Source organism: Erinaceus europaeus, chromosome 9 (assembly GCF_950295315.1).
Source record: "Erinaceus europaeus chromosome 9, mEriEur2.1, whole genome shotgun sequence".
Lineage (NCBI taxonomy): Eukaryota > Metazoa > Chordata > Mammalia > Eulipotyphla > Erinaceidae > Erinaceus > Erinaceus europaeus.
In genome coordinates, this window is record NC_080170.1 from 39423494 (window position 1) to 39437692 (window position 14199).

The 14199-nt window shown below is 45.7% G+C and overlaps 2 protein-coding genes across 2 annotated transcripts in view; one reads left to right on the forward strand and one right to left on the reverse strand.

Moving 5' to 3' along the window:
* The first annotated feature begins 1102 nt into the window (after positions 1-1102).
* The window catches only part of LOC103120178 (olfactory receptor 10J3-like), a 105897-nt gene continuing 92800 nt past the window's right edge, over positions 1103-14199 (forward strand). Inside the window, exon 1 of the mRNA XM_007530543.3 lies at positions 1103-1327. The gene's annotated coding sequence lies outside the window, so the exon portion shown is untranslated. The remainder of the gene's footprint in view (positions 1328-14199) is intronic.
* APCS (amyloid P component, serum) lies at positions 11598-12583 on the reverse strand. Its single transcript, XM_007530542.3, has 2 exons — positions 12407-12583; positions 11598-12309 (listed from the first exon to the last, which is right to left on the reverse strand). The coding sequence occupies exons 1-2, from the start codon at positions 12468-12470 to the stop codon at positions 11702-11704; spliced, it is 672 nt and encodes a 223-aa protein (XP_007530604.1). The 5' UTR covers positions 12471-12583; the 3' UTR covers positions 11598-11701.

Consider the following 14199-nt stretch of genomic DNA (forward strand, 5'->3'; position numbering starts at 1 on the left):
CAGGTGTCTCTCTTTCTCTCCCCCTCTCTGTCTTCCCCTCCTTTCTTCAATTCTTCCTGTCCTATCTAACAATGACAACATCAATAACAACAACAATAACTACAACAATAAAAAAAAGAAGCTAGATCTTTAAAGTTCTTATCAGGATGGAAGATAACCGTAAGCTTGTCAAGTGAGGATGTAAATGACGGAGGGGACAATTTCACAGTCAACACTAGCATCCAGTCTTTATGTTGTGTACCTGAGATTATGAAATCTCTGGGGTGGAGTGGAGTGGGGTAGCAATCAGGACATCTAATTCTACTCATTACTAAAGGACAAATTCTTTCACAAATTTGAATTTTGAGTCAAAGGGAAACAAAAGCCACATCCCCTTTGTCCCAGGGTCAAATTTCTCAACTTCTCACCACCCATTTCCCAGCTTGATTTCTCTATTGAAGGTTGAATCTGGGAGAGAGCAAACACAGAAATTCCAAACATTAGCAGCAAAGAGCTGGGCAGAGGGGAGCAGCTGGCTCCAGAAAGAGGGCAGAGAGAAGTGGGAGGTAACACAAGACAGTGGGGCACACATGCCATGTGGCTTGAGCTTTCCAGAAATGCAGCCTGAAAGGACAGGACCCCAGACAGCATAGCACATGCTATGACCCAAAAGGCTAGTCTTTGTGCACAAAGTCCTCAATTTCCAGTTTTGTAATCAGTCCCCCCTCACCCCTGCTGTGACCTCTTCTTTGATCATCCTGTAACCTTGAGCACTTTATCCCCACTGGGTAAAAGTGGAGCATTTTATCTACCACTAACCTTGTCCAGCTTGTGGCGGAAAAGTTAATTGGCTTGCCTCAAGTCACAGTTGGTTAACTGATAGCTAGGCTGAAACCAAGACTTGCAAGCCCACCACAGACAAGGCCTTCTTCATTGGATCTGCCATTTCTTCTCTGAGACTTTACATTTCCAACTGGGTTCTGATTTCATCCTAGAACATCAATTGACTCAGCTGTCCTCCCCCCATAGCAGCCAGGCACTCTGAGCTGGTCTCCAAAAACAGTGAATCACCTCTTTCCTGGTCTGTACCCTCCCCTCATGTCTATACATGGGCTGATCTTCATACTGGGGATCCAGTTCAGTTGAAGGTGTCTATACTAATTCCAAGAAGAGGCCAGTGGAGGAAAAGAAGACAGAAGAGAAGATTTTCATCACAACTTGTTTCTCAGTTAAACTATCGATTCCATCTCTGGTCTGACCAATTAACATTCCATATAGGAGTGCAACTGCAGGACCAGTCTGAACCGGGTGGCTGAGTGTGTTAAGTGGAGACTTAATCTGACCCAAGGTGAGTGAGGGCTTATTATCATAATGACTTCTTTGTTTCTAGGTAAACCTGACTTTTTGAGTATGGGTTGTATAAAGAAGCATGATGGTGTTCTGTGCACACTCTACTGGGGACCCAGCCTCTGCATGCTGTAACTCTCTCTTTCAACTCTAAAAATGAAAACTTTTGCTTCTCTGTTGCTGGAGGAAGTTTCTTTAGACATGAACCCTTCTCCTATCTTGTGATGCACAATAAATCGCCTACTTTTTTGGAACTGTCTTGGTTACTATGTGAGCCAGCCAGGAGCTGAGGGACCAAGATTCTTGATGACAATCCCAGTAACAATTTATTAAGCATAAAATCAGAACATGTCTGAGCACATTTCAAACCATCATTGCTCCTGATGGCTCTGTGTATTGAGGATGACGCCCATCCAGGATTTTGAAGTTTCAAATAATGCAGACTCTTTTGCTTGGGAAGTCTCTCTCCCTATTTGTGATCAAATGACGGACCTCCTTTCCTTTTCTTTTTTTCTTTCTTCTTTTCTTTCTTTCTCTCCTTCTTTTTAACAAAACACTGCTCAGCTTTGGCTTATGGTGGTGCTAGGGATTAAATCTGGGAACTTGAAGCCTCAGACATGAAAGTTTATTGCATAAATTGCCTCTTTCATCTTTGACTTTAATATGTGCATTGTCATAGTGAGACAAGGTACATTTGCTGGGCATAGGTGGAAGCAGAAACAATGGGGAGAAATCAGACTTTATCCCCATCTCATGTGCACTGCAGTGATCAGTACCATTATGCATGTCAGTGGGGACTTTGCAGGTTGTTTGTCGTTAAGCTGTGTCTCCATGAAAGACTTTACTGCACCAACACATGTATTCCCATCATGCTGTTATTATGTGCTGGGGACCAGATGTCCCTGTTGGACCTCAGGGGACATTGGCTGAATAGGAACCAATGTGGGATGAGAATGGGTCTGGCTGCACAGAGGAGACACGCTTGACTGTTTGTTCAGACAGCTTTCTTGGGGGACACAAGAGTCCTTGCTCTTGCTCAGGACAGAGAAGACTCCACCACTGGGGTCAGCATGGGGTGGAGAGCAGGGGGAAGGATTAAATACATCTGATCTTTGGGACTTCTCTCAGATGAGAAGCCACCACTGACCAGGCTTTAGACCTCTTCACGTGACTGTACTTTGGAGTCAGAAGAAAGCAACATAGCTGGTCTCAGACACAGGCATTTGGTGAAAAAGACACACATAAAACCTCCTCACTGCATAAACCCCAAAACGTGTGCATGCAAAAGCAACAACTCAAGCATACAAGGCACATGTAAGATAATTAGTGTAATTGTGGGAAGGGAAGAAGGCTGAATTATCTGTTTTGTCACAGGCAGTTAACAGATTAGATTTGAGAATGCAACTAGGAGCATAGAAATAGAGAACCAGGGGCCAGGTGGTGATGCACCTGGTTGAGTGCACATATTACAATGCGCAAGGACCCTGGTTCGAGACCCTGGTCCCCACCTGCAGTGGGAAAGCTTCATGAGTGGTGAAGCAGGGCTGCAGGTGTCTCTCTGTCTCTCTCCCTCTTTCACCCCCTTCCCTCTTGATTTCTGGCTGTCTCTATCCAATAAATAAAGATAATTTAAAAAATAAAAAAATAAAAGAAATAGAGAACCAACTACCAGAGGACCCAGGTAAGTGAAGGACTTTGGGCAGGGGAGCAGATCTTGGGGTAAGGAGGAGAGAGGAAGGGGAGAGTGAGACACTGCTGCTACTTGTTATAAGCGTTGTAGCATTGTTTGATTTTTAAACTATGGGCATGCATTACCTCAACAAGAATACAATTTGGAAATAAAAGTAATAAAAGTCAAAACAGAAAAAAAGAGCCTTAAGGGCAAAGATATGGAAAATAATGTATAAAGAGTCTGAGTTTCAACTCCAAGGGGACTTTTTAAAGGTTTAAATGTATATAAAATGAAATTTCCCTCTAGGAAAATTACATTACCACAGTAACAAATGAGACTGCTCTTTTTCCTCATATCTTCACTCGCATTAGGAATTAGCTTTAAAAAAAAGCCTCATGGAATGAAGTCAGGGAGTCCTTTCTTCTTTGGAATGGATGTTTACAATATTACTCTTAAATGTTTGCACACACTTGTGTACACACACACACACACACACACACACACACACATACACACTCACTCACTCACTTTCTTTTTAAAATGTATTTACTGATTATATGGATAATGACAGATAATCCAGAAGGAAGGAGGAAGATAGAGGGAGAGAGACACCTGCAGTGCTGTCTCATCACTTATGAAGCTTCCCCCTTTCCCTGGGTGGGGCACTACCACCCTGCCTCTGGCCTGCACACTTTCACAAGCTCATGCACACTCATACACTAGGGCTACACAGCTATGAGATTCAGTTCAAGATGAGAGCCCTAGTTCAAATGATGAAAAATGTCACTGCCTTACAGAGGGTTAGGGGTCAAGCCCTGGGTCACTACCATCTTTGACCCTGTACATAATTACATCTCCTGCAGCTAACCTTCTGAAAGTGTTAGTAAGGAACCTGGAAACTGTCATTTTTAAAGCGTGCAGAGTGGGAATTGATAACATAATGGTTATTCAAAGAGATTCTCAAGCCTGAGGCTCCAAAGTCCTAGGTTCAGACCCCATCCACTCACCACCTACAGCCAGAGCTGAGCACTGCTCTGGTGAAACATAAACAAGCAAGCAAGCAAACAAATAAAAAACAGGTGTCCTTCTTAACTTGAGTACCCAGGATGACACTTTGGGGCTAGCACAGATCTATTGTGCAGCCGTTGTGGACTGTGGAGTTCCCTGTGTGATCCAGGGACAGGAGATGGAGGGAGAGTTATATGCCCCAGGCAGCATGTATGAACCAGGTGTTGACATACACCTGGGCAACCCAGATGAAGGTCAAAGTCTGGACAGGACACAAACTGTTTTCAGGTGCAGGAAATATTGGGGAAAGGAGGTGACAACAATTCATTCTCCCACCATCCTTTCCTGAGGGATTGGGACACAGAGCCTGCTCCTCTGGAGCTCCTGTCTGTGTGTGACATACACACAGATTAAGAGTGAGCAGAATTCTAGATCATATCCAGATACCTGGGAGCAGAGAGCAAGCAGAACTAAGGGATGGTGAAAAAGGGAGAAGAGGTAAAGGAAGGGGATTCAGGGAGGGAAGAGGTAGTAGAAGAATGTGTATAACTAGGCTTAATAGAAAGGGGGAGGGCTGAGGAGATAGCATAATGGTTATACAAAGGCTTTCTTGCCTGAGGTTCAGTCCCCAACACCATCATGAAACAGAGCTGAGCAGTGGTCTGGTAAAAGAAAAAAAAAAATTAGGGGGTGGGGAGTGGAGAAGTGTGTGTGTATGTGTGTGTGTGTGTGTGTGTGTGTGTGTGTGTGTATGTATGTGTGGTGCTGTCACACAGAACCACTGTAGAAACTCAAGGAAAGGCCTGCCATGCCAGGAAGCAAGAAGTATCTGACATCGTAGGTATTTAGAGGTGGTTGGGCAAGGTCCAAAGCCCTGTCACCAAAGCAGAGACAGCAGGCAAAGGTGCACATGTTAAGGGTACCATGCAGGCCACCAGCTCCTCTAGACATAAAGGTGGAGAAAGAGGCAGAAGATTCTGTAATCTCTGCTTCTTCTCAGCCCTGGGACACTCTCCCTTAGGCCTGAGTCCAGATGGGGTGTCAGATGATCCCCTGTACCTGAAGCCCCAACAGGAATGGAAGGCAGAGTCAACAGTGAGGACACTGACAAGTAGGGCTACTGGGGGACTTCCTTCCACATTTCACTCTGTTCCTGTCATGGTGACTTACTGGGGATGTGATGGTGGAGACCCTGATCCAAGGACAATGGCAGAATAGGCACTTGAAGGATGAGAACAAGCTTTAAATTTTTTTTAAATTAGTGATTTAATTGTGATTACAAGATTATAAGCTAATAGGAGTATAATTCCACACTGCTCTTGCGACCAATGTTCTGTGTCCTCCACTCCCAATGTTACCACCATATTTCTCCCAAGATCATAGTTATGGGTTGTCTATCTATCATCTATCTATCTATCTATCTATCTATCTATCTATCTATCTATCTATCTATCTATTCAAGTTTATGTGTTTCAATTCTCTATATTCCATTTATGAGGAGAATTATCCTATATTTACCTTTCTTTTTTTCTCCTCTTCCTCCTTCTCAGATAAGTGAAATGGCACCTGACTTTCTCTGGTATTATCCAGATTCTCTTCTCTCTCAGTGATGGTGCAAAAACAAAGGTTTCAGGCTGGGGGTATAGATCGACCTGTAAACTTCCATGTGCAGTAGAGAAGCAATTATACAAGACAAAACTCCCACTTTTGCTCTCCAAAAAGAAATTTGGTCCATACTCCTAGAGAGGTAAAGGACAGGGGAAGAAGATTAAAGGGCTCTGAATCCCAGGACCAAAAGTGTTTGTCATCAGAATCTTGTTTTTGTAACATCACAGAAAGAGAAGCAAATCTGGAAAACACCAGAGGAAGCCGGACACTATTTGCCTTACTAGAGAGAAGATGAAGAAAATGAAGAACACTCAGGTGTAGTGATATCTGTAGGTGTGACTTAGAAAGGAAGTGAGGGCAGGAATGTAAAAAAAAAAAAGGATATATATATATAGAGGCAACCCATATCTGTGAGCATGGGAGAATTACTACAGTTTCCAGAAGTCTAGTCATGGGAATTTTATGGGATTATACTCCTGTTGCCTTAAAGTTTAAGAAATAAATATTAAATCACTAAAAAAATAAATAATCAAACCAAAGTTTTCTTGTCATTAAAATTCTGGTTCCCAGTGGAACTGAGGTTCAGAGCCCTCTGGTCATCTTCTTCCAACATTTACCCTATCTGTGAGTATGGACCAAACTTCTTTTGGGGAGTGCAGAGAGAAAGAATTCTGGTTTTTGCTTCTCTGCTGGACATGGATATGGTCAACCCATATCCCCAGCCAGAGCAGGCTTCTTTTTGTGTGCTTCCCGGATGCCTGGTTGTGCATGTGTACAGTTGTTTGCTTTCTATTTATGCCCAATAATTACCAGTGACTTCAGAGGTTGCCTAATGCATTCCTGGCATCCTGGGTTGTGCTTGTTTCCCAAGACCTTGGGAGAAGGGCTGTTGGCTGCTGGCTGCCAGCTGTCTGTGGCTGCCACAAATCATCCTTTCTCAGTGAGGGCAAGAACCTCAGAGACCTCTGTGGACACCCTGCTTCTTTACCAAGTGAGCTTTTCTACAGATCTGAGTAACTTCAGATATGGAAGCCATCCAACTGTGACTCAGACCTTCTCTGCTTTCCCATCTCTTCCCCAACACACTGCCTCCCTGAGCACACTTTCTGCTCCTAATTCTTTTTTTAATTTTTTTTTTATTTATAAAAAGGAAACATTGACTAAACCATAGGATAAGAGGTGTACAAATTCACACAATTCCCACCACCAGAACTCTGTATCCCATCCTCTCCCCTGATAGCTTTCCTATTCTTTAACCCTCTGGGAGTTTGGACTCAAGGTCACTGTGAGATGCAGAAGGTTGAAGGTCTGTCTTCTGTAATTGATTATCCACTGAATATGGGCATTGACAGGTCAATGTCTCTCTCTTTCCCTAGTGGGGAAGGGCTCTGGGGAAGCAGAGCTCCAGGACACATTGGTGGGGTTGTCTGTCCAGGGAAGTCTGGTCAGCATTATGCTAGCATCTGAAACCTGGTGGTTGACAAGAGAGTTAACATACAAAGCCAAACAAATTTTTGACCAATCATGGACCTAAGGGCTGGAATAGTGCAGATGAAGAGTTGGGGGGTATTCCATTTTGTAGATAGCTAGTAGGCATATTTTAGTTATATTCCAAAGGGCCTGTGGCTATATTAGTTTTTTTTTTTTCCTTTTTCTTTTTGCCCCTGAGTCTGAAATATGATATGCATGTGGATCCAAGTTATTGTCTGGGGAGATGATGTCATGGCTAGAAAAAGGACCAGAAAGCTGGATCAGGGAAGAGAGTAGCTCCCTAATATGGGAAAGGGATATAAATATTGTTGACTGTAACCCCCACTGATTTGATGTGATCTGGGGCCCATAATCAGTTTAAGAGCCTATGCATCACTGTAGATCTGAGCTCACATTCTGTGGTCATGAGTAGGGATATTCCAAGCTACTCCAATTTCAGGACCCATCTTACTCAGGTGTAGCATAGAGTATGTTGTCCATCCTCCCTTCGGAGGATGGAACATTTTCTGTTGTTGTTATGCAAGTTGAGGGCAAGGTTCTATGGGGGCCCACAAAGGGGTCTATTGTGTTGTTCCTGATAGAAATGACTGGTAACAATGGAGAGAGGGATTTATTCATTGTCTAGGCCCATCAAGTCTGTTTGGGAATCTCAGGACTCTCTGACTAGGGCCCCAGCTGACGGGGTGGCCTGATAGTGACTAAAGAGTCATTGTTAAAGTACGGCAGTCTCTTGCCCTTATTCAACTTTTGCAGTCCTTGCTTTGCCAAGGTTAGCTTTGGAGTGAGTAAGAGAACTGTAATAGGATGTAGGTGAGGAGGGTATCTAAGTCTCAGTCTTCAGACTGCTCTTAATTCTTGACAGAGGCCCATTTTGAGAACTTAGGAAGCTGCTTGCCTGGCGGGACTCTCATTTTCCACTGTTTCACTGTTTGCTGGTGCTGAGTCGAACAGAAAGTCAGACTCCATTATGCACACGAAAGTGAATCACTTTATTGCCTTCTAAAGTTACCATCAGGGGCAAGAGTGTATCAGAACAAATCAACTCGTACCCAAAATATGTCTACCTCCGGTGAGAAGTATTAACTTTTGTTATACAGGTAGAAGCAGGGTGTGGTGGTGTCGGGGGGGAACTGGATTTTGGGGACATTCAGGGAGGCTGGAATCTTCCAAAATTTCCCAGTCCCAGGACCAAACTTCCTTCTAGAACAAAGTTTTAATTATTTGCTCTCATTTTAAGAGGGTAAGACTAGCAGGATTTATGTCCCCTTGGCTGTCCTTCTGTTTGCAGACTGAGTTTTAGTGCATTTACTACTGGGGTTCAGTTTAATCCAATTTAACTCTCAGGTTAACCTCCCTCCACACTCTACATAAGAAAACCTATTCATTTTAGGGTCTAATTTCAGTCTTTTTAAAAATGTATTTTATTGTTTAAATCATATGTGTGTGATAGAATAGTATGAGAAACACACATACACAGGAGCTAGATACAAGTCACTGATGGATGGGCAGAATCCTGGTGCTTCTGAGCTGGAGGGGCTGGTGGCAGGGAGTTGGCACAGAAAGCCTTGTCACACCACAGTTGCCTGTAGCCACCAGGGACAAAGTGGCTATGGTTCTGGAGCCAGGAGAGCTGCAGGGCTGTTTGGAAGGAGGAAGAGGAAGAATTAAGGAATTCTTTCAAGTAAGCTCTTGAGGGGTTCTGTTTTCTCCCCCAGAGCAGTCACAGGCTTGGGAGGAATTTCTATGATCATGTGAAACTGCTCCTTCTTGCTGTGTGATAAAAGTGTAGACAGGATGGCTGATTGGGGAAGGCAGCTCATGAATTCAGGGAAGAAGCAGGGAAAACAAGGACTTCATTGCTTTCTGTGTGCTCTTGAATTAGAATGAATGAAAATGAAGGATGAGCTATAGTTTTTCTTATAACTCGAGGTAGGGGGTGGGGGATGCAGAGAGAAGACCACATCCAGACAGGAGCAGGAAGCCCAGAATGCTCTTTCTGGGCAGAATTAGATGAAGGTGTCACCAGGGATGCTGCCTCTCGTTATCTTCCAATGTCTTTCGTTTCCATGGAATTTCAACAAAGAGATCTTGGTGCATTCAGAGGCAGTGACACTTCCTCCAGGTGGGCCACAGCCACTCTCTGATTTGCCAAGTGCTCCCAGCCTCTTGGCTTACCTGCAAGTATTCTGTCCCCTCTTCACTCTGGGGACTCACAGCAGCCTGAAGACTAAGGTCCACTGCCTACTAATTTAACTTAGAGAATTTGTTTATTTATAAACAAGAGAAATGGAGAGCAAGAACCAGAGCATCACTCTGGCATATACAGTACTGAGGATTGAACTTAGGACCTCAAGGCTACTAGTTTGGAGCTCTGTTCACTGTGTCACTTCTGGGTTGCTCATTTCATGTTTTACCCTGTCTGCAATGCAGAGTTGTTACTGCACAAGGATAATGACTCAAATGACAAATTCAGGGCCATCACCTTCTCTGGAGGAGGGGTTCCCCAGTGAATGAGAGAGGGAATGTGGGCCACATAAGGGAGTCACTACCTGCCCTCTAACACAGAAGTGGGGTGTTTGTAGATGCCAGTGGAAAAGGGGAGAGATCAGAGACACAACAGGGACAAACAAGCCAGTGGGTGGGAGGCTGGTATCCCTGGGGGAGAGGGGTGTTAGCTTGGGTGAGTTCTCAGTAGTGGGGACATGTGTCACTGAATTGAAGGATGGCTTTAGCATCAAATAGCCACCTCTTCCCTGCTGGTGGCTGTTTTAAGTCTCTGCCCAGCTAGAGTGACCACAGACTTTCCCCTTCCAATCAGGGTTCCTCTGTGGCTGAACCCCGAAGGGTTTCTGTGCAGGGGGCTCTCCATTAGATAATCTCAAAAGCATGGTACAGAACAGAGAGGCGCTTTCAGAATGATTTATACATTCCAGAAGGAGAAACCCCCGCGGGGGAGTGAGAACACTAAGATGTGTTCATGCATCACAATCGGAGTCTTGAAGCCGATATTCCTACTAGAGGCAAAGGCAGAAGAAAATAGAGGGAGAAACAGTTTGAGGGGCAAAGGGGGTGGGGGTGGGGAGAGACACACCATTGGCACAGGGAAAAAATGATGACAAAGACCTTGGGCTCTGACAAATCTCACCCTCCTTGTGAGCACTATTCGTGCCTAGGAGCAGAAACTGTGTTTAAGAAAGTAAAATATGGATGGTTTTCAATTTAATTTAAGACACGGAAGCTCAGCCTCTGTAGTTATGTTTTGTATGTAGTTAAAAACAACAGTGCCCCAGCTTTCCTTCTCATCTTTTCTTCGCCTGTCTGGATGCACTGGGTCTAAAGAGTCAAGTATCAAGGAGTCTGGAGAGCTGGTGATTGCATGGGATGGTGGAGTGAACATGAGCAGGAGGACTCTAATTGGGAAACAGCCTTCTTGAACCCCTTTCTGGTTCGAGCACCCTCCAGGTGTTTGTGATTTATTTAGGAAAGATTATGACAATGCAGAGGAAGCTACCATTTCAGTAAAAAAGATAGCAGCATCCTACTGACTGCTGCAGAACAGTCTTGATGGGTTCTAGGTCAACTGTGTAGACAGTTCTGTTGCTGACATGTCTCTGGGTCTGGTTGAGCTGAAGTGACACAGTACATTGACCTCTGTGGCACTGACACTTTGGACTTTGCTCTCAAGGGCCTCCTGGCAAGGGAGAAGGGTATGCTTACTTTTCACCTCCTGGGTGAATTCCAGAGACTTTTGTGGGCATCTGGGGTTTGGTGGGGACAGACCCAGAATGGAGTTGGATGATCTCTTTAGGCATAGATCATTATGAGCAAGGCATGAGCTTTGTGTGCCTAGAGGCCAGTTCCTGCTTTGTCCTGGGGAGACTCTGAAGGAGATGACCCTTGCTTGGCTTTGGTGCTCATTTAATGACAGTGGGTGGAAAGGTCCAGTGGAAATTCCCCTTCTCCTGGTATCTGTGGGGCCAGCAGGAAACACTTAAGCTTTGCTCTGGTGAGATCAGGCTTGGGCACAGCTCAGAGCAAATCATGGGTGTTTGTTTGTAGGCAGATGGCCGGGAGGTACAAGCTATCATTTCCATCCTCCTCTGGATCCCTGAGGCTCAGACTTAACTGAGCATTGGGACCCAGGCAACTACATGAGATGTGCCATCTGCCTGGAGTTCTAAGTGTTGGGTGTGGGCTTGCCTCAGCCACAGAAGGATTGGCACCCGGCTCTGCTTGACAACGAGGAGACAACTTACTGGTGCCACAAGTTGGCTTTTCTTTGGGCTCTATCCCCGACACCACTGGGAAGACCATGGATGGCACTGGGGGAACTTCACCAATGGTGGAGTAATGCTATGAGGCCCCATTTTTCTCTCTCTTTCTCTTCAAATGAAAACATAATACCCAGGAGGTTGCCCAGTGGTGTCCCGCATGGGCCCAAGCCAGCTATGAATTCATGCCCTGTGTCACAAAAGAAAGACAAACAGGTGGCTTGAAGCAGTGCTGTTTATTAGACACACTTGTGGACAGGATGCTGGGAGGAGAAGGGAGAAGCAGAGGTGGGCTCATGACCTCATGTATTGTTAACCTGGGCCCTCAGAGCCACACCAGGGGCTTGGTGACAACATACCCATTTATCTGGTAGTTTAGAGCCTTCCAGCTCAGGATGTTGGGGTTGATGATAGTGCCGTGGTATGCATACTTGATCTCCTCTGGGAACAGCACCGAGTCCCACGTGTAAAGATCTCCAAGCTCACCCACAAAGGACTGGCTCTTATTGAAGCCACCTCCGTAGGAGTCCTGCTCCTGGCCCAGGATGATCTTAGGGTTAGTGCCTATTGAGTAACCCCGCTTGAGCCCCTTCCTCACCAGGGGCCTGCCATTAAGCCAGAACTCAGCTATGCCCGAGGAGGACTCCCAGCTGACACACAGGTGCACTGAGCTCAGAGCCTCTTCCTTCACACTGGTGCTGACTTTGGTGCCCCCAATGTAAAGGCTGTAGAAGTTGCCTTTGCTCTTATAGAGAAGCAGCTCATTGTACTCCTTCTGGGTGCTGTAGGAGAAGAGGCTGTAGGGGCGGGTGAGGTCGGTGAAGGCCCGCAGGCACAGGGTGAAGTTCTGCAGTGGCTTCTTTAGCACCACTTTCAGGCTTACGTGGGAGCTGTCAGATTCTTTGGGGAACACGAATGCTTTCCCACTGAGGTCTGCAGAGGAAGACAAGTGTGGTAGTACCCCACCCCCCATCAAGAGGAGAGAGATCCCACCACTTTTTTCACTGCCCGTCTGGCTCCTGGCCCTTACCTGTCTGAGCAGAGACTCCGAGGACCCCAGTGAGGACAGAGATCCAGAACCACAACTTGTCCATGATGGGGCCTGGTGGTCAGAGCAATGGTGCTGGGATGAGGAGGTCTAGACTGTCCACCCACTCCCCAGAGTCACACTTGGAACTCAGGCTGCTCTGAGCTTATCTGTAGGGCTGGAGGGAGTGCCTGAAGTGTGGGGGTGATGGTCTCATTGTCCCCAATCAGCAAGCAGAGTACTGTGGCAGTGGGTGGGGTGGGGATCAATGGAGGTTACTCATTAGTCAGCGAGGTGGGAACCCCAGCCCCAGTCCCAGGCATGACTTGGCCACATCAGGCCTTTACAGATTTGTCTGCTCAGCTTAAGCCCCTGAACCATGGGATGGACTCTCTGGGGGTGAGAGACCCTGGTTCTGAGAAGTGATCTTTTTGCAGGATCTCTGTTATATGGCCTTCACCTTTAATGGATCAGTGTTGAAAAATGCATCTGGACAGGCCTCGAAGAAGGAGTAAGAGTCAGTGTGTGCCCTGCCGTGCCTGTGAGGCATGGATAGCAGTTTCACAATTGGGGCTCAGTTTATTTAATTAATTAATTAATTAATTAAATAAATTTTATGCAGTGCTGGAGAATAAGCTCAATACCTCATGCATGCAGTTAATGCTGAGTGGCCTCCCCACTCAACATTTATTATTTATTGTTTCTTTGTTGAGAGAGATAGCAAGACCAGAGACAGAGAAGAGAGATAGCTGAGCAGTGCCCTACCATCCATGAGACTCAAACCCAGGGTCTCGTGCATGATAAGGGACTTACTTTCTCTGCTGGGTGAGCTTTCTCCTAGCCCCTCAGCATTTTTTCCTCCTGAGCATCCTGAGTTTCCTTTCCTCAGACATTTCATTGGTGACTTATGCTCCTGTGACATGCCTGTGGTGGGCAGAAAGGCTGGTGTTTCCTTTGGGCTCATTTTTTCTTTTCTATTTTTTAAAAATATTTTTTAATTTATTCCCTTTTGTTGCCCTTGTTGTTTTATTGTTGTTATTATTGATGTTGTTGTTGTTGGATAGAACAGAGAGAAATGGAGAGAGGAAGGGAAGACAGAGAGGGCAAAAGAAAGAGAGACATCTACAGACCTGCTTCACTGCCTGTGAAGTGACTGCCCTGCAGGTGGGGAGTAGGGGGCTTGAACCAGGATCCTTACTCGGGTCCTTGTGCTTTGCGCCACGTGTGCTTAACCCACTGGGCTACCGCATGACTCCCTGGGCTCCTTTTTTCTATGTGGCCCCAGACTTTGAGGGGATGTTGATGGTGTGTTTGGTGACTGGTCTGCACATGTTCCTCATGCTCATTCCTTCATTCTCAGGCATTGCTTTCAGGGCTGGGACCACATGCTACTCTTTTTTTTTAGATTTTTTTATATCTTTATTTATTTATTGGATAGAGACAGCCAGAAATCAAGAGGGAAGGGAGGAGGGATAGAGAGGAAGAGAGACAGAGAGACACCTGCAGCAATGCTTCACCACTCCTGAAGCTTTCCCCCTGCAGGAGGGGACCGAGGACTTGAACCTGGGTCCTTGCATGTTGTAACATGTGCGCTCAACCAGGTGCACCACCACACGGCCCCCCCACATGATACTCTTGATGAGACCCTGTCACCCCTCTCCTTTCCCCATGTGGCTGTTTCAAATGTCAATTTATGGTCACCACTAGAAATTGTTGACCTTTGCATTTGCCCTCCTTTCCTGTCCCCGCATATCTGTCACCCTAGACCTGTCGCCTTTTATGATGATACAAAACCA

Coding starts and splice junctions, on each gene's coding strand:
- APCS (XM_007530542.3), bottom strand. CDS start 12,470: ATGGACAAGTTGTGGTTCTGGATCTCTGTCCTCACTGGGGTCCTCGGA. Junction 12,310..12,406: donor CGGAGTCTCTGCTCAGACAG/GTAAGGGCCAGG, acceptor CTTCCTCTGCAG/ACCTCAGTGGGAAAGCATTC.